Source organism: Schistocerca serialis, chromosome 2 (assembly GCF_023864345.2).
Source record: "Schistocerca serialis cubense isolate TAMUIC-IGC-003099 chromosome 2, iqSchSeri2.2, whole genome shotgun sequence".
Lineage (NCBI taxonomy): Eukaryota > Metazoa > Arthropoda > Insecta > Orthoptera > Acrididae > Schistocerca > Schistocerca serialis.
In genome coordinates, this window is record NC_064639.1 from 167,127,275 (window position 1) to 167,145,833 (window position 18,559).

Consider the following 18,559-nt stretch of genomic DNA (forward strand, 5'->3'; position numbering starts at 1 on the left):
CACACACGACTGCAGTCTCAGGCAATTGAAATCACACTGCCTTAATGGCCTAGAGCTTTAATAGTGAGAGTCTTTTTGTTGTGCCTATCTGCGACTCAGCATCTCCGCTACATGGTGATTAGTAACTTTCCTTCTCATAATATTGTATGATTCCCCAATTCAGTTTTATTAAATCAATTTTCCATTTAGTCCTTTATTTACTTACTTTGGTGTCACATAGGATGAAGAAAAATTCGCGCACTCGGACTTGGCAGCGCAATTCCTCACATACTGGCATACGAAAATATCTCTCTCAAAATTTCGTCCTGCGCGTGTTTTAGGCAGTAAATGGTTATTAAAAGTCGGTAATCTGACAATGTAAGCACGTCTACGGTAACTACCTTTGTTAGCATGTTAACACTTGTGCTGTGCAGTTGGTGCAGAGGATAGCGTTTTGGGTTAGCATGTAGGATGTCGATGGTTCGATTCTGTGTTGAGACATATTTGTTTTTATTTGCTAAAAGTAGTCTGCATAGCACGGTATCTGACGTCTTAATCATCATACAGCGATTACAGCGGGTCTTCTGCAAAGCATTTGCAGTTACGTATTACGAACACAGAAATGGAAATACAATCGTTTTCATTGCTCAGCTTTTAATGAAACGTTTTGCATGTGGTGGACTAGAATTGTTTCGCACCATTGCATACGACGTGCAAAAGGCTTCTTTTAAAGCTGACCAATGAAAGCGATTATATTTCCATTTCTATGTTTGTAGTACGTAACTGCAGATGTTATGTAGAAGTATAACGATTAAGACGCCAGACATCGTATCGTGCAGACTACTTTTAGTAAACAAAACAAAATATGCCTCGATCGCCCGCATCTCGTGGTCGTGCGGTAGCGTTCTCGCTTCCCACGCCCGGGTTCCCGGGTTCGATTCCCGGCGGGGTCAGGGATTTTCTCTGCCTCGTGATGGCTGGGTGTTGTGTGCTGTCCTTAGGTTAGTTAGGTTTAAGTAGTTCTAAGTTCTAGGGGACTGATGACCATAGCTGTTAAGTCCCATAGTGCTCAGAGCCATTTGAACCAGCCATTTATGCCTCGACCCAGAGTTTAACCTTCAGCCTCCTTCATGCCAATGCAAAACGCTATCCACTGCACCAAGTGCACAGCACTGCTTTATCTGCTGACAGAGGTAGTTACCATACAGGTGATTATAGTATTGCCAGATTGCGAATCTTTAACGTCCATTTACTGCCCGAACCATTCACAGGGCGAAATTTTACGAGAGACATTTTTGTATTGCCTTGATGTGAGGAATCGCGCTGCGAAGTCAGAGTGCGCGAGTTTTTCTACACCCTGTATAACTCTGAATATAGGATTAGGCCTACTTACTTATAGAAATAATTTCTTTGTCGACTGTAAATTCTTTGGTATTCGCCATTGTACAATCAAACATGACATTTTTGTCAGTTATGGTAGCCATTTTTCTGACAACGCGAAATCTTCTTTGCGAAAGTACCGGGTGATCAAAAAGTCAGTATAAATTTGAAAATAAACCACGGAATAATGTAGATAGAGAGGTAAAAATTGACACACATGCTTGGAATAACATGGGGTTTTATTAGAATAAAAAAAAAAACGTTCACGAAATTTCCAACAGATGGCGCTGGACAGCAAAACGTCAGTGACTGCGCATGACACTCGTGTATAGAGCTGTAATGAGAGAGAGAGAATCCGTCTGATCGGATTCTTTCACTCCCGCCGTCCTTCCTATGTCACCATCCATAACACAGATTCCTACACCTTTTTCCCCTCCGCCGGTGTGCCCCAAGGCTCTGTCCTCTCCCCCCTTCTGTACCTTTTGTACACGGCGGACATGCCGCCGCCATCACCCCCCCATCCACCTTCTCCAGTTTGCCGATGACACCGCCTTCCTTGCCCTTGCCCCCAACCTGCAGCGCTCCCAACACCTTCTCCAATCCCATCTTGACCGGTTCACCGCTTGGTGCAACCAGTGGTTGCTCAAGGTCAATCCCTCCAAAACCCAGGCGATCATTGTAGGCAAAACCACCCCTTCCTTCCGCCTCCTTGATTTCTATCTCACCATCTATGGCCTTCCTATCGCCCTCATTCCCACCCTTAAGTACCTTGGCGTCACCCTCGACCGTCGCCTCTCCTGGACTCCCCATCTCCGGACAATCCAAGCCAAGGCACACTCCCGACTCCGTCTCCTCAAGCTCCTTTCCGACCGTACGTGGGGTCTGGACCCCTCCACCATCCTCCACACCTATAAATCCCTCATCCGCCCTATCCTTTGTTACGCCCATCCGGCTTGGATCTCCGCCACTCCACATTTTATAAATCCCTCCAAATCCTTGAACGCCATGCTCTCCGCCTCGCCTATCGCATCCGTCTCCACTCCCCCACGTGGGTCCTGTACGATCTCATCCCCTTCCCCCACCTCCTCCTTTTCCTTGAAAGGATACGGATCCTGTACACCTCCCGCAAACTCGATCCTCCTCACCCGCTAGTCTCCCCCATCCTCTCCCACCCCCGCCCGCTGCCGTGCCTGTATTCCCACATCCCACCCGGTCTCCATCTCTCCACCCTCCTTATGCTCTCCCAAGGTGGCTTCCGCCAGCTCCCTCTCCCTAATGATGCCCTCCTCCCCTCCATGTACCCCTCCTACCAACTTTGAACCTCCCACCCTCCTCCTGTGTTTGCTCCTCTGGGCACCCTTCCTCCCTTCTCTCCCTCTTCCCACCCTCCTCAATTTCTCCCCACTCCTCCCCCGGGCTTCCCCTCCCCTGTCCCTAACCTCCTCCGCCCATCTCCTCAGTCATTGGCATCCTTGTTCTCCCCTCTCACCCTTATTCCCCTCTTGGCAGGTCCTCGGACTCACACACGCTACGTGGACATTCACGCTCCGGAGATCATCGCCATCAGTGTCTCGTGTGTGCCGTCGTGTTTAGTGTTCAGTGTTCACCGTCACACTCCATCGTTCACCAGTGCCATCGTCATCTTCAGTGTTTGTGCTTCGTGTCAACAATTTGTAGTGTGGATTGTCATCGAGTGTGAACGGCTTCATGTTTTTTTTATGTTCATGTGTCTACTGTTTTTTTCCCGCCGTTTTTCCAAGTGATGTATCTTCTCTGTTTATATCATTGTACTGTCTTTGGCTGAAGAGCGGCGTATTGTGCTGCTGCCAGCCTACCTGTTCTACAGGTTTTAAAATCACAATAAAGAAAAAAAAAAAAAAAGAGAGAGAGAATCAGATGCGCCAGCAGTTGCAGCATGTTGACGTTACCTGAAAGGGCGCTTTTAGTGAAGCTGTATTATCAGAATGGGGAATGTGCTAGTTCAGTGTTACGATCCTATCGCCATAGGAAGGGGATTCGAAAGGGTAAAGGTCCGTTGACAAATGCAGCTGTAGCGAGAATGATATCGATGTTCGAAGCCACGGGTTGTTTAGACGATGGACCCCGTAGTGGCCGACCGAGCACGAGGCGTAATGCTGCTGAGACAGTTCAGGAAGAAATGGAGACTGTAGCGGGTTCGTCTATGCACGGGGAAGTCAGCACTCGTGCAGTCGCACGTCGCACCCTCATTCCATACACTACTGTTTGGTTGGCACTTAGGCCTACCCTCCGATGCTATCCGTACAAAATCCATCGGCATCATGAACTGTTACCTGGCGATTTAGTGAAACGAAGGGCATTGCGGTGTGGGCGTTTCAAAAGATGGCGGAAGATGACGATTGGTTGAGTTATGTGTTGTGGACCGACAAAACTCATTTCACGCTCCGAGGGTCTGTCAACGCCCACAACTGCGGAATTTGGGCTACCGAAAATCCTAGAACTGTCGTGGAAACTCCGTTGCACGACGAGAAAGTCAGGGTATGGGTTGGATTTACCACATCTACCGTTATCGTCCCTTTTTACTTCGAGGAAATGCGTGATTCTGGTTTTGTAACTGCTACCGTGACGGGTGAGAGGTACGCCGATATGTTACAGAATCGCATCATCCCCAGCCTGTCTGGTGAACACCTGCTTCAACGTACGATGTTTATGCAGGATGGCGCTCCACCCCATATTGCTTGACGCGTGAAAGATCTCTTGCGCGCGTCGTTTGGTGATGATCGTGTGCTCAGCCGCCACTTCGTCATTCTTGGCCTCCCAGGTCCCCAGATCTCAGTCCGTGCGATTATTGACTTTGGGGCTACCTGAAGTCGCAAGTGTATCGTGATCAACCGAAATCTCTGGGGATGCTGAAAGACAACATCCGACGCCAATGCCTCACCATAACTCCGGACATGCTTTACAGAGCTGTTCACAACATTATTCCTCGACTACAGCTATTGTTGAGGAATGATGGTGGACATATTGAGCATTTCCTGTAAAGAACATCATCTTTGCTTTGTCTTACTTTGTTATGCTAATTATTGCTATTCCGATCAGATGAAGCGCCATCTGTCAAACATTTTTTGAACTTTTGTAGTTTTTTGGTTCTAATAAAACCCCATGTCATTCCATGCATGTGTGTCAATTTGTATCTCTCTATCTACATTATTCCGTGATTTATTCACTTTTCAAATTTATACTGACTTTTTGATCACCCAGTAGATATTGTGAAATAAGTGGCAAAAAAGTGATCTATATTCCATGTAATAATGTTCCTGTTGCTACCGTGTAATAACGTTTCGTCAACTACCCTCAGGGAAATCAACGGAAACAGAATTCGTTCGTTACGATGCCATAATCTTCCAAGTTCCACATGGCGTCTTGAGCTATGTGCAACGTACTGTTGACCGAGCCTGCGCGGTCCGCCCGGCACCGCAGCCACGACTGCCGGGCGAGCCTCGACTCGCGCTGCCCGGTCATCCGGTCGAGCCGCACCGAGGACCGCTGCGCAGAGCGGAGCCCCGCCAGAACTCGAGTCCGCCCGGCGCCCGTGCGGTTCGGCTGCTCGCCAAGTCGCGCCGCCGCCGGACGCTCCACTGTGTCGGGCGCGAAATGAAATACCTGTGGCCCGTTTGCAAGCAGTTTTTCACTACGCACAGTATTCACCGACACAGTTCTTCACCTCCGGTGTTATATTAAAATAATTGAGGGCCATAGCATCAACAACACGATCATTACTTAAATGTCCACCGTCACTTCCAATTGTTAAATCCACTTATTGTCACGTACATGTGAAAAAAAACTCTATCCTTAATATGCAGTGAAAGTAGTTGATTTTGTTAATAGTCGTCTTACTAATTAGCGAATTTTTGCAATACTAACCTAAGTATTTAAAAGTTTTTATTGACTCACACTGAAGTAAGATGGTTAAATCACGGAAGAACTGTTCTCATATTGCATGAATCAGTGGAGAACAACCTCACGAATGCCCTTGACGATGTATCCAGGTATTACAATACAAACCAGCTTAAACCAAACCCTTCAAAGACCCAAATGTGTGCTTTTCATTTGATAAACAAGGAAGCCACTCGCAAGTTGAAAACCGTATGGCTGGCAGCTGATAGTTGAAGTGCTGTCACGTTATCTGTGCACCCAGTAATGCTGGCAACTGATGTGATATATATAGGGATCATATCAACAACGCAGTGAAGCGTTGAAACTGGTTACAACAGAATAAAATAAAATCGTAAGGATGGCTGTAGGTGTTTTTCTTTTATCACGATAATAAACGTCCTGCCAAAACGATGGACATACTAAAAGATGGTCAGAGATCGAACTGGAACACTACGAGACTCCAAAATACCACGGAGTGACACGTCACAGATCTCTCACTTTCAAAAAGCACTGCATCAAATGCAAGTCAAAAGTTTCCACCAGGAACAATCTCCTACGGAAACTGACCGCATCACAGTGGGGTAGTCAAACTGAAACAGTCCGAACATTTGCAGTGGCACTATGCTATTCTGCGTCAGAGTACGCCTGTCCTGTTTGGTATAATTCAACTCATGCCAAACAGGTGGATGTAGCTCTCACCGAAACCTGCAGAATTATAACAGGTTGCTTGAAATCCACTCCTGTCGAATGGCTTTACCATCTCACTGGAATAGCATCATCACCTGCTCGAAGAGAGATAGCTACGAACAAGGAAAGAAAGGCAGTGGAACAGGAAATTACGCATCCTCTGTATGGACATGAACCGCATCCGCAACGACTGAAGTCAAGCAAGAGTTTCCTCAGGACATCAAAGGAACTTAGAACTACTGCTGAAAAAGCTAGGTTACAACTATGGAGGGCTACGACTTGCCTTCCCCCTGGTTGGAAAAGAATTGTTGAAGCTTTACCTCCAGGCCATGACGGGGAAATGAAAACTTTGAAGTCCCTGGATAGACTGAGATCCGGAGTTGGAAGATCAAAAATTAACTTGGCAAGATGGGGATACACTGATCCAAATGATATTCGGTGTGACTGTAGAGAAGAACAGACAGTTAAGCACATGCTTCGGTGTCGATTGTGCCCAGTATCGTGTACAGAACATGATCTACAACAAGCAATAGAAAATGCACTGTAAGTGGCCAAGGTAATTTAATCATAACTGTGTAAAATGTATGTACATGTATCTGTATGTTTCTGACACGATAATGACATTAACAATAATGACGTTTATCTTTTCCTCGCCAGGTACATCTTTTCCTAGACAAAGTGAGGCTACCGACTGTGACTTACTTGACAGACATTTTGTTAAAAGTCAACAGCTTAAATTTGTTGCTTCACGGAACAAACATAAACCTGTGTAATGTACAAGACCATGTTGAATCGTTCACTAAAAAAAAAGCCTTTGCAGTTTGGGAAATCTGTCTAAATTCCAATCAAATTGTGTGCTTCGATACCCTTCACGATTTCATTGTAGAAATTCATTTTACTTCGGACGAAAATAAGAATAAATTAAACCCTCTCCCCACAAGGTGGATTGGAAGGACGTCAACAACAAAGACGGGTGTAATCCTGTCCGTACCACCGAGCAGGCGACTCCCCCAATACCGTGAGCCCGACGGGTTAGAAGGGTACACCAGTGGGGGATAAGACCTGAGCTATATAGCGCATGCGCGCTAAGGCAAGGAGGGCTGGTGGATGGTTAAGGAACATCTGAAGGGACTTGGAAAATTTTCGAATACTATTTTCCTGTTCTATGTAGTAATAACAACTGGATTCGTAATCGCTTGGAAAAATACGAAAATTTTCGAATCGACACGAAGTGTAAACTGCAACGAACAGCTACCCGAAACATCTAGTGACTAAGTAACAGAAAGTGAATCCTTTTCACCGGTAAAAGCTTGCCGCTATGGCCGAGTGGTTCTAGGCGCTTCAGTCCGGAACCGCGCTGCTGCTACGGTCGCAGGTTCGAATCCTGCCTCGGCCCTCGATGTGGTTGATGTCCTTAGGTTAGTTAGGTTTAAGTAGTTCTAAGTTCTAGGGGACTGATGACCTCAGATGTTAACTCCCATAGTGCTTAGAGCCATTTGAATCATTTCACCAGTAAAATTCTGCTTAAACTTGAAGGCGGAGTTTCCAATGATATCAAATAAATGATATCAAATAAAGCGGCAACAAGTATACTACCTGTCTTATCCACATATCTGTGTGAAAAGGCTTTACCTTCTTACATGTATATAGAAAGTAAACGTAGAAACGACTTTCACAGCGAGAGTCATTTCCCTTTACTTTCCGTGGTTCCTGATTTCAAAGTTATATCACATGCAAAGCAGGCGGATCCTCCTCAACGAATTCCGAAGAAGGACCGAGCGAGATGGCGCGGCGGTTACCACACTGGACTCACATCGGGATGACGACGGTTCAAACCTGCGTCCCATCATCCTGATTTTCTGTGATTTTCCTAAATCTCTTCAGGCAAATGTCGGGATGGTTCCTTTAAAATTCCAAATCTGATGCCCTTTTCCGTCCCTCCCGAATCCGAGCTCGTGCTCTATCTCTAATGAAGTCGTTGTCGACGGGACGTTAAAACACTAATGTCCTCCTCTCCTCCTCCTCCTACTCCAAGGAAGGAATGGGCCAATTAATTCCACAAAGAAAACTTGTAGATTAACAGAGAAGTCTAAAATACTTTAGTATTTCTTACTACACTTACTCCTTGTGCAAAAGCCTTCTTCAATCCTTTTGATGTGGTACAGGTGAAATGTAAACCGTTATAAATAGTGATAGAAGGGGAAGAAATGAATAAAAATGCATTCCACGGTCGTTATCCACCTTTTGCTTATTAGGCAGAAATGCTAACCACTACACCACCGCAGTACTCTGGTCAATCTTGCTGCACAACTACCCAAGTCGAGTCCCCTCCCCCAACACACACTTCAGTTCATATTTTCAGCTTATTTTCCCGCTACATTGTCACTATTGCCAGGGATATTTTACCATTTTTTCTGAATTCTATTACTTTCATGTTACAATACGTGCTTTCGTGTTACACTCATTATTCTGCATTACGAGTTTTTTCTTTGCGAAGGATCAAGAACGCCCTGTTCCTTGCGTATCAAACCTTCATGATTCTCAAAGGAGTGCAGACGATTCAGAAAGCAATCCCGGTCGCGCGTTGGTAGTCATTCCCCCCTTCCCAGGGATGTCTGTTGCCCTCTTCACACCGACAATTGTTGACACCCTTGCTGGGCCGAGTACCCGACGAGCCACGGGTCTCGATGGCGCATGGCGACCCGCGCATCCTGCTGCCTCCTCCACATTAAGAAATAAAACAATGCTGAAAGGCAAAGGCAAAGTTACAGACAAAACATCGATTGCTAGCAATTTCTAGCAAAAACTACATAAAAACTATTTAAAACATATAATTTGGGCAGTTGGCCGGCTGGCACTGCAATGCACTGCATAAATGATGTCACCATGCAACATTGCCATACTTCCCTTCCTGCCTCCTACAATGTCACAGTGAACATAAGCCAATTGGCTATGTACAAAATGGCAAGAAATTAAAAAAACCGCGGGAAATTCGGAATACTCCTACTGTGATAAGTGTAAAATGTTGAGTATTAAAAAACTCAATATGGCGGACTTTGCCCAATTGCTCCAAGTATGGATTAGTCAGAAATTTAAAAAATTAAGGATTAGAAATTGCTTGATAGGTGAAAAATCTAGGTTGGCAGACTCGTAAATGCGAGGCCAGCCTTGATGGTGGGTGATCAGGTCACTGGTGTGAAACATAGAATCCAAGATAGTTAACATGAGGATACTGGCACAGTCTGTGTGGCTGTCACATGTCCTGGAGTTTCACTAGCTGTATAATGTCAGGTGAAAGGATATCAATGATACGATTCGCTGATTACGTTGCTATCCTGAGTGAAAGAGAAGATAAATTACACGATCTGCTAAATGGAATGAGCAGTGTAATGAGTACAGAATATGGACTGAGAGTAAATCGAAGAAAGACGAAGGTAATGAGAAGTAGCAGAAATGAGAACAGCATGAAACTTAACATCAGGATTGGTGGTCACGAAGTAGATGAAGTTAAGGAATTGTGCTACCTAGGCAGAAAAACAACCATTGAGACACGGAGCAATTAGGACATCAAAATCAGACTAGCAATGGCAAAAATGGTATTCCTGGCCAAGAGAAGTCCACTAGCATCAAACATAGGCCATAATTTGAGGAAGAAAAATCTGAGATTGTACGTTTGAAGCACAGCATTGTATGGTAGTGAAACATGGACTGTGGGGAAACCGGAACAGAAAGGAATTGAAGCATTTGAGATGTGGTGTTAAAGACGAATGTTGAAAATTATGTGGACTGATAAGGTAAGGAATGAGGAGGTTCTGTGCGGAATCGGAGAGGAAAGGAATATGTGGGGAAACACTGACAAGGAGAAGGGACAGGATGATAGGATATCTTTTAAGACATCTGTGGTGTGCACACTGTAAGACCTTCGGTACACACACCATCAGATTATTTGACTTGTCACTCTAACGAAGTAGGCGAGTGTCAGCAATATGTCTCGTGGTCTTATCGTGGCGTGTTTATCTTCAGCCGTTGCGTCAGACGATAGAAATGCCACTTGCACCCTTATAGTAGCAGATTGACGGTGACCAACTTTGAACAGAACTTGATTAATTTTCACACATATTTATTAAAATAATAAAAAGCATAGAAATTACTTGACTTGATTCTGGATGCTGTTTACAATTGACAATCTGAAGTTCCTTTGGTCTTGGTACATTAATCTTATTCTCACATACCTCTGGTACTTCACAAAGTGTCTATTCATTTATCTTCATGGCTATGTACAGGAATATGATAATCTTATTAGGCGCAGACTGAAACTTGGCTGCAGACTAATGCAGACTGACTAATCGGAGGTCTGTACACTCGTTATAATACCTCGAGCGTTCAGGTATCACTGCGCGAATGTGATCCGCAAGGAGAAAAGGTTCTACGTTAGCAGCAATCACATTGGCTGCGTTACATATTAATACGCGGATCGGCGGAAGCAGAATTTGGTCCGTCTCTAAGATAGCGCCATCTCGTAGTGCGGAGACGGACGAGCGCTGCGCCTGCGCTGTTGTGCTTAGCGGGGCGCGCTGTAGTGGGAAAGTTGTGTAAGCGCTGACTATGTGGAACTATGTACACAACAACATCCATGGTACTAGAGGGAGCTGTAGAGTAAGAGGAAGACAGAGACTGGAATACATCCAGCAAATAGTTGATGACGTACGTTGCAGGTGCTACTCTGCGATGAAGAGGTTGGCACAGCAATTCGTCGTGGACCGCATCAAAGCAGTCAGAAGACTGATGACTAAAAACTAGTAATTTTAGAATCCAAGTTGGCAGATCTGTGGATCTGTTGCTTAAATTCAGGACGGCACACCTGGGAATAAGAGAATATCCTATGACACCAGAATCATAGACGACGGTCCAAGACGGCTGACCTGAGGAGAGCCTCTATCACGACACAGTCGAAGATGGTGATCCTGGGAATACAAGCACAGTCAAAGGTATCATACAGGTCAGACAATGCAGTATTGCTATCCGCGATGTGGGACGTGGAGATACAAGTACAGTTTTGAGTCCATTTACACTAGTGTCATGAATACGATTGCCAGAATGCGTTCGGACCTGCTTGATATTTGTGAAATTTCCTGTACTTTTTATAGCTGACCTACATTCAGCAACAAGAAAACGCACTTAGGTATGCACAAACATGTAATTCAGACGTCAGGAATTTGACACAGCGAACCACTTAGAAGGGTAACAATATACCTATGCCGTCACCCTAAACGTAGTAACCTGCACAGAGACTTCTATACCCGTCTGTTATTTGTACTGAGATGCCTCAGGTGTCTCTGTACATTCGTAGACTGCGGGCATCACGTCTCAAGTTTATCATCCAGGAGTTAAGCAGTGCTGAATACAAACTGGCAGGAAATTTCGGTTCAAAGTGGCGAAGCAGGTCACTTGTGGGAGTCTGACACTGCAACAGCTGAACTGTTAAGTTTCATCTCGTGTAAAATGTCCATGGAGAATCATTTATTTAAATTTGAGCCACAGTTCTTCTACTTGTTCCTGGCCATAGGTAAATATTTCCAGTTCCTCCTTGAGACATAACTCAGCTGGATTACTGAACATGTAAATCAGTCTAATTGCCCTTTGTATTTCAGTAATCATAGTTGCAACAATTTGATGAAGGATGACTACAATAAAGAGATATAAGCCATTTATTATTCGTTTTATAAATTTGGTTTCATACAGTACAGCGTACAAACAAAGTCTTCTCAGTTTTCAAGCTTATTCGAATAAAATTCTCGAGCTTTCGATGACTATCTCCGCCACCGTCGTCAGGAGTAAAAACCACTGACTGCAGGAGCTGGCACGGTTTTCCACTTATACAGGTACGACTGCAGGATCTGGCTCCAGTCAGAGAGGACAGAAACGACGCGAACGCAGAATGTGAGCTGGTAAGCTCATGGCAGCTCCAGCCCGCCGCTGGACCGAGTGGCGTCCAGTAGCGCGAGGGACCAACGACACATTCGAAACTGCCTATAAGCGTCAAGCATCCGTCTTTGCTTCCTTTCGATACCCAAAGCCCGCTCCCACGCCCTACTAAATCTTTACTCCAGGTCTATGTTAAATTTATGCTGATGGATCAGCCAATACTCTCGGCTTATCAAGCTGTAATCTGTGTTCGTTTTCCAGGCGATGCTGAGCTATGGTCGACTTGTCAAGCTCCCTTTTCCCCTTTTCCTAGTATGTCGCTTTTTCTCGGTAGGACGCTCCATAACTGTGCGATTTGTTTGAAATGTAAAGATGTTGCAGCGTTTACAAGAGACTTGCTGCTTTTTGCCCCACAGCCTACAAGGAAAGTAGCCGGCTTGGCCTCTTCTGCCGATTCAAATGGCGCCCTACTTCGGTGGCACCTGAAAACGTTTTCAGTCTCTTTCTTGTTATAACCATTCTCTCTGAACACTTGTCTCAAGTGCTGAACTGAGAATGTAGGCGGACGTCGTCAGAAATAATTTTTGCTAGGTATACTAACGTATTCAAGACCGGTTTCTTGTGTATAGGATGTTCAAAACTATTGGCGTTCAAGCACAGATCAGAGTGCATTGAATTCCTGTACACTGCATGTCCAAGCCGGCCTCATGCCTACTGCTCAACTAAAACATAGAAGATAGCTTGTAATCCTTTTCCATCTCTATGGGATATCTGATCGACGAACTGCTGTAGTTCATTTTTACCGTCAGGCCCTATTAGGAAGGTGTCATCGGCGTACCTTACGAACCAAGATGGGAGTTCAGAGCTTTCTCCTCAAAGTGGTCTGTGGTAGACAGTGGTGATCCCATCGCTGTACCATCCGTCATTTCATAATATTATTCGCGATACATGAAGCACGTTGTCGTTATAAACTGAAGGAAAAACTTGATAATTCGAGGTGGAAACTGATGATCCAGAAGATCCAGCATGTCTTGTGCCGGCACCCTCGTAAAAAGTGACACACAGTCCAGACTCACCACTACGTTGTTTCGGCCTACTTTCATTTTCTTCGGTGTTTCAACAGATGTCTGCGTGTTTGCAATATGTTGTTCACAATATCCCGGCTTGAAAAACCTGGAAGATTTTATTCACATATGACACTCCAAAAGCCGGCCGGTGAGGCCGAGCGGTTCTAGGCGCTTCAGTCTGGAACCGTGCGACCGCTACGGTCGCAGGTTCGAATCCTGCCTCGGGCATGGATGTGTGTGATGTCCTTAGGTTGGTTAGGTTTAAGTAGTTCTAAGTTCTAGGGGACTATTGACCTCAGATGTTAAGTCCCTTAGTGCTCAAAGCCATTTGAACCATTTGAACACTCCAAAAGACTCCTAGGGCACCTACAAATAAGTTCAAATACGCACATAGTTATCCACTACCATCAGCCAGTGATGCTGATGCATTGCACATACTGCATACTGAAAGAAAAGACGCGCCGAAATTCGTATCAAAGACTACTTCTGAAGTGCTCTGATGGATCGCCATAAAATCCATAAATCGAAGGCTTCCACTCAAGATGCTCGTCCACAGTGCTCTGGATGGCGTTTCTGAATGTACACTCCTGGAAATTGAAATAAGAACACCGTGAATTCATTGTCCCAGGAAGGGGAAACTTTATTGACACATTCCTGGGGTCAGATACATCACATGATCACACTGACAGAACCACAGGCACATAGACACAGGCAACAGAGCATGCACAATGTCGGCACTAGTACAGTGTATATCCACCTTTCGCAGCAATGCAGGCTGCTATTCTCCCATGGAGACGATCGTAGAGATGCTGGATGTAGTCCTGTGGAACGGCTTGCCATGCCATTTTCACCTGGCGCCTCAGTTGGACCAGCGTTCGTGCTGGACGTTCAGACCGCGTGAGACGACGCTTCATCCAGTCCCAAACATGCTCAATGGGGGACAGATCCGGAGATCTTGCTGGCCAGGGTAGTTGACTTACACCTTCTAGAGCACGTTGGGTGGCACGGGATACATGCGGACGTGCATTGTCCTGTTGGAACAGCAAGTTCCCTTGCCGGTCTAGGAATGGTAGAACAATGGGTTCGATGACGGTTTGGATGTACCGTGCACTATTCAGTGTCCCCTCGACGATCACCAGTGGTGTACGGCCAGTGTAGGAGATCGCTCCCCACACCATGATGCCGGGTGTTGGCCCTGTGTGCCTCGGTCGTATGCAGTCCTGATTGTGGCGCTCACCTGCACGGCGCCAAACACGCATACGACCATCATTGGCACCAAGGCAGAAGCGACTCTCATCGCTGAAGACGACACGTCTCCATTCGTCCCTCCATTCACGCCTGTCGCGACACCACTGGAGGCGGGCTGCACGATGTTGGGGCGTGAGCGGAAGACGGCCTAACGGTGTGCGGGACCGTAGCCCAGCTTCATGGAGACGGTTGCGAATGGTCCTCACCGATACCCCAGGAGCAACAGTGTCCCTAATTTGCTGGGAAGTGGCGGTGCGGTCCCCTACGGCACTGCGTAGGATCCTACGGTCTTGGCGTGCATCCGTGCGTCGCTGCGGTCCGGTCCCAGGTCGACGGGCACGTGCACCTTCCGCCGACCACTGGCGACAACATCGATGTACTGTGGAGACCTCACGCCCCACGTGTTGAGCAATTCGGCGGTACGTCCACCCGGCCTCCTGCATGCCTACTATACGCCCTCGCTCAAAGTCCGTCAACTGCACATACGGTTCAAGTCCACGTTGTCGCGGCATGCTACCAGTGTTAAAGACTGCGATGGAGCTCCGTATGCCACGGCAAACTGGCTGACACTGACGGCGGCGGTGCACAAATGCTGCGCAGCTAGCGCCATTCGACGGCCAACACCGCGGTTCCTGGTTTGTCCGCTGTGCCGTGCGTGTGATCATTGCTTGTACAGCCCTCTCGCAGTGTCCGGAGCAAGTATGGTGGGTCTGACACACCGGTGTCAATGTGTTCTTTTTTCCATTTCCAGGAGTGTAGATTCATGACAGTGACTGCACTGCACGGCATTCTCGGTGTTGTATATTTTCACTCTTCATGGGTGGTAGTCAACACACATTTTATGGCAGTCCAGTACCACTCGACGCATTTGAACGTTGAACACTGCAGTTGTTTGTATTGAATTCGGGCGTAAGTGACTCCATTCATAGTCGGTTAGTAATACTTCCATGTTATCAAATAGCGGATTTTCAAAAATTGCCAATACGTTGATCTCGTGATCTCATGACAAGCCTACTATGGCTCATTTACTATCTCTTCCATTCAGCTTGTACGTTGCAGAGAATAACACCACATTCATAGGTGCACAATGCAATGCAAACAATTCAGCGAGTAATACCGACGTGCAGTGATAGTGGAAACTCAAAATCTCGAAATGATTCTGGATGCTGATTCGATTTCTGTTCCAATGTATCAGGTGCACTGTGTAACGACGGTGACTTACTGGTTGGTGTAGACGCTATACGTGGTGGTTAATCAAGGACTATCAGCCAATGCTTTAGGAAACTTGACTGGAAACAGTTCTACAAGTTGCTTCAATGTAACAGACAGTAGTTTTGCTGAGGGAGAAGTAAACTGTGAATACGTATGCACTTACACACAATGATAATAATAATAAACATTGGGTAGGGTCAATACTTTCAAATGACTGTTTTTTTTTATTATTATTCAGCTTGAGTTGAGGATTGCCATCTTGGATTTTAAACTTAGTGGCCATCTTGCGCGTTTACAAATGTTCATCTTGGATTTTATACTTAGCACAAGTGACCAACTTCCTTTACGGCGTCAGACAGAAACGCTATAGGGTCAGAACGAGTTAAGAACTTATGAGTAGGAAAATTAAGACCTCCATAAGCAAGTTAAAACCTTACCAGCCACGATAAGTAACTGCAATGAAGCTCAGGAGAAGTCAAGATTGTTTAAGTCCCTCTCCCCCCTCCCTACCCCATCGCCTTCTCGATCCGCCAGGAGCAGATTTAATAACATCGTTTTTCCGAGAAAAAAAACGACGGATGATGTCACTGTGGTCTTTAGAGATGTTCTTCCGTTTCAACATTTCGTTGAAAACGAACAACAACTTCATTTAAATTACTTAAAGCGTTTAGTAATGGTTCAAATGGCTCTGAGCACTATGGGACTTAACATCTATTGTCATCAGTCCCCTAGAACTACTTAAATCTAACTAACCTAAGGACAGCACACAACACCCAGTCATCACGAGGCAGAGAAAATCCCTGACCCCGCCGGGAATTGAACCCGGGAACCCGGGCGTGGGAAGCTAGAGCTCTACCGCACGACCACGAGCCGCGGACGTTTAGTAGTGGTTCTGTCAACAACTACAGTACTTATTAGGCGATTAATTTCTAAACTTACAGGTTCATTTTTAATCCTAGCTTACTGAAGCTGCACTGATAGTGCCTGATCTTAATAATGAACATAGAGTCGCAACACATGCTCTATAAATGTTTGGAGGATGAATGCCACAATTCACACGTGCCTATTACCAAGTCAAAATCAGCAGGCATGTGTGAACTGAAGCATTCATCCTTCAAACATTTATACAACATGTGTTGTTACTCAATGTTTGTTACTAAGCTCAGGCACTTTCAGTGCAGACTAGTAGGCCAGGCTTGAAAATAAACCTGTAATGTTCGAAACTAGTCGCCTAATTAATAGTTATACCATTCGTTCAGCCGGATGATGTAGCCGAGCGGTTCTAAGCGCTTCAGTCTGGAACTGCTGCGCGACCGCTACGGTCGCAGGATCGAATCCTGCCTCGGGCATGGATGTATGTGATGTCCATAGGTTAGTTAGGTTTACGTAGTGCTAAGTTCTAGGGGGCTGATGACCTCAGATGCTAAGTCCCATAGTGCTCAGTGCCATTTGAACCATTCATTCACATTTCTAGAGAAGTCGATGCATTAGCCAAACGAAGTAAGAATCACTGATGTTTGATATTGGACTCGTTCACTGGGGCTCGATAGTAAAATGCAAAGCAAAGTAGGCAAAGCTACACGAGGAACTATTTTGCTTGACTGTCATTAAGTGGGAAGGATTTGTGAATCGTACAAATTTTGATACCAATTTTAATACGGCTTTTGGGAACAGAATACTATATTATAGACATCCAACATAAGGCCTCGAATCGTAAAGGCAAGTCGGAAGTATTTAGAGTTTCAAATTCACTTAGGTCATTATAGTCTACTCGTACAGTTTTAAGAAGGAGATTAGAGGAAGCGACCACAACCTCTTTAAAAAAAACTATCCTGGTAGTCGTCTGAAGTGAATTTATGGACCAACAGAAAACCTAAGTCAGGACTGTCTAATATGTATTTGAACTACACTATCCCCGAATAATAGTTCAGTCTCTTAAAAACTGCTCCATCACTCACGTTGCCTGGAATACGGCACTCAACACTCACCAACGTCCTGCCGTGAGCTGAGTAAGTAACTAAGAAAATACCTTTCAGTTTAAAGTAAATTACGCAAGAAACGTTCTAAAGCTTACCTTGTTTCTGTCCTGTTTCGCAATCAGAGGCGACCTTAATCCACTCGTGGCACTCTTCGCATGTGAATTCTTTGACGTTCATCGCTTTCAGGGTTGGGAAGTTCTGAGTATCATTCCCATTGCAAGACAAATAGCGAAACACCTGAGGGCTTCCATCATTGATTATAACATACGTGTAACTACAAAATAAGAAAAGCATATTTAGTAACAAAGATACCACGAAACATTGGAGCAACAGTTACCAAAAATTAGATCGTCAAATCATTGTACACTAAATAGAATACTTACCTTTCCTCTGCCAAAACTTGGTTCCCCAGAGTTGAATTTTCGGTACTGCCAAAACTGCAGTGTGTACATCTGTATATCTCATTTGCCAGAAGTGCAGCAGCCTGTACAGGAAGAAATTCTATAAGTGACAATTTTATGTGGCAAAACACACAACGTAGCTCGATGCGAAATGATAGGGTTTTGTTACGACTAACGGGGGATACTGAACGGATATAGAGAAGGGTAGCACAAATGGTCACAGATATGTTTGATCCTTGAGAGCGTGTCACAGAGATGCTGAAGAAATTGAACTGGCAGTCTCTTGAAGATGTACGTAAACTATCCCGAAAGTTTCAAGAACCGGCTTTAAATAAAAATTCTTGGAATATACTGCAACCTCCGAAGAGTACCCGCCCTAGTGACAATCGAGAAAAGATAATATTAATTACAGCAAGTGCAGAAGCGAGTAAACAATCTCTTCCCGCACTCCATACGTGAATAGAATCGGAAAAAACTCTTCTGATACAATGGGACGTACCCTCTGCCATACACTTCACAGTGGTTTACAGAGTATAAATGTAGATGTACATGTAGCCGAGGCCCTGCAAGTCTAATATTTTGTTTTTGGCTATGCATGGTGCTACACATCTGAGTACGTTTAAAGTCTGGATTATTAGACTGCACAGACGGGCAAGTTCTGATATTTGCTTAATGGTTGCGCTAAATTTTATTGGCTCATATCCATCACATCGTGCTTGACAAGAATGGCATGCCTGACGCGATGTGAACAATGAGAACTGTTTGG

At 45.3% G+C, this 18,559-nt stretch overlaps 1 protein-coding gene across 1 annotated transcript in view; it reads right to left on the reverse strand.

Moving 5' to 3' along the window:
* The window catches only part of LOC126456875 (uncharacterized), a 249,809-nt gene that overhangs the window by 172,248 nt on the left and 59,002 nt on the right, over positions 1 to 18,559 (reverse strand). Inside the window, exons 3-4 of the mRNA XM_050092695.1 lie at positions 17,776 to 17,876; positions 17,488 to 17,666 (exon numbers count right to left, since the gene is read on the reverse strand). Coding sequence (XP_049948652.1) covers positions 17,488 to 17,666; positions 17,776 to 17,876 — 280 coding nt within the window. The remainder of the gene's footprint in view (positions 1 to 17,487; positions 17,667 to 17,775; positions 17,877 to 18,559) is intronic.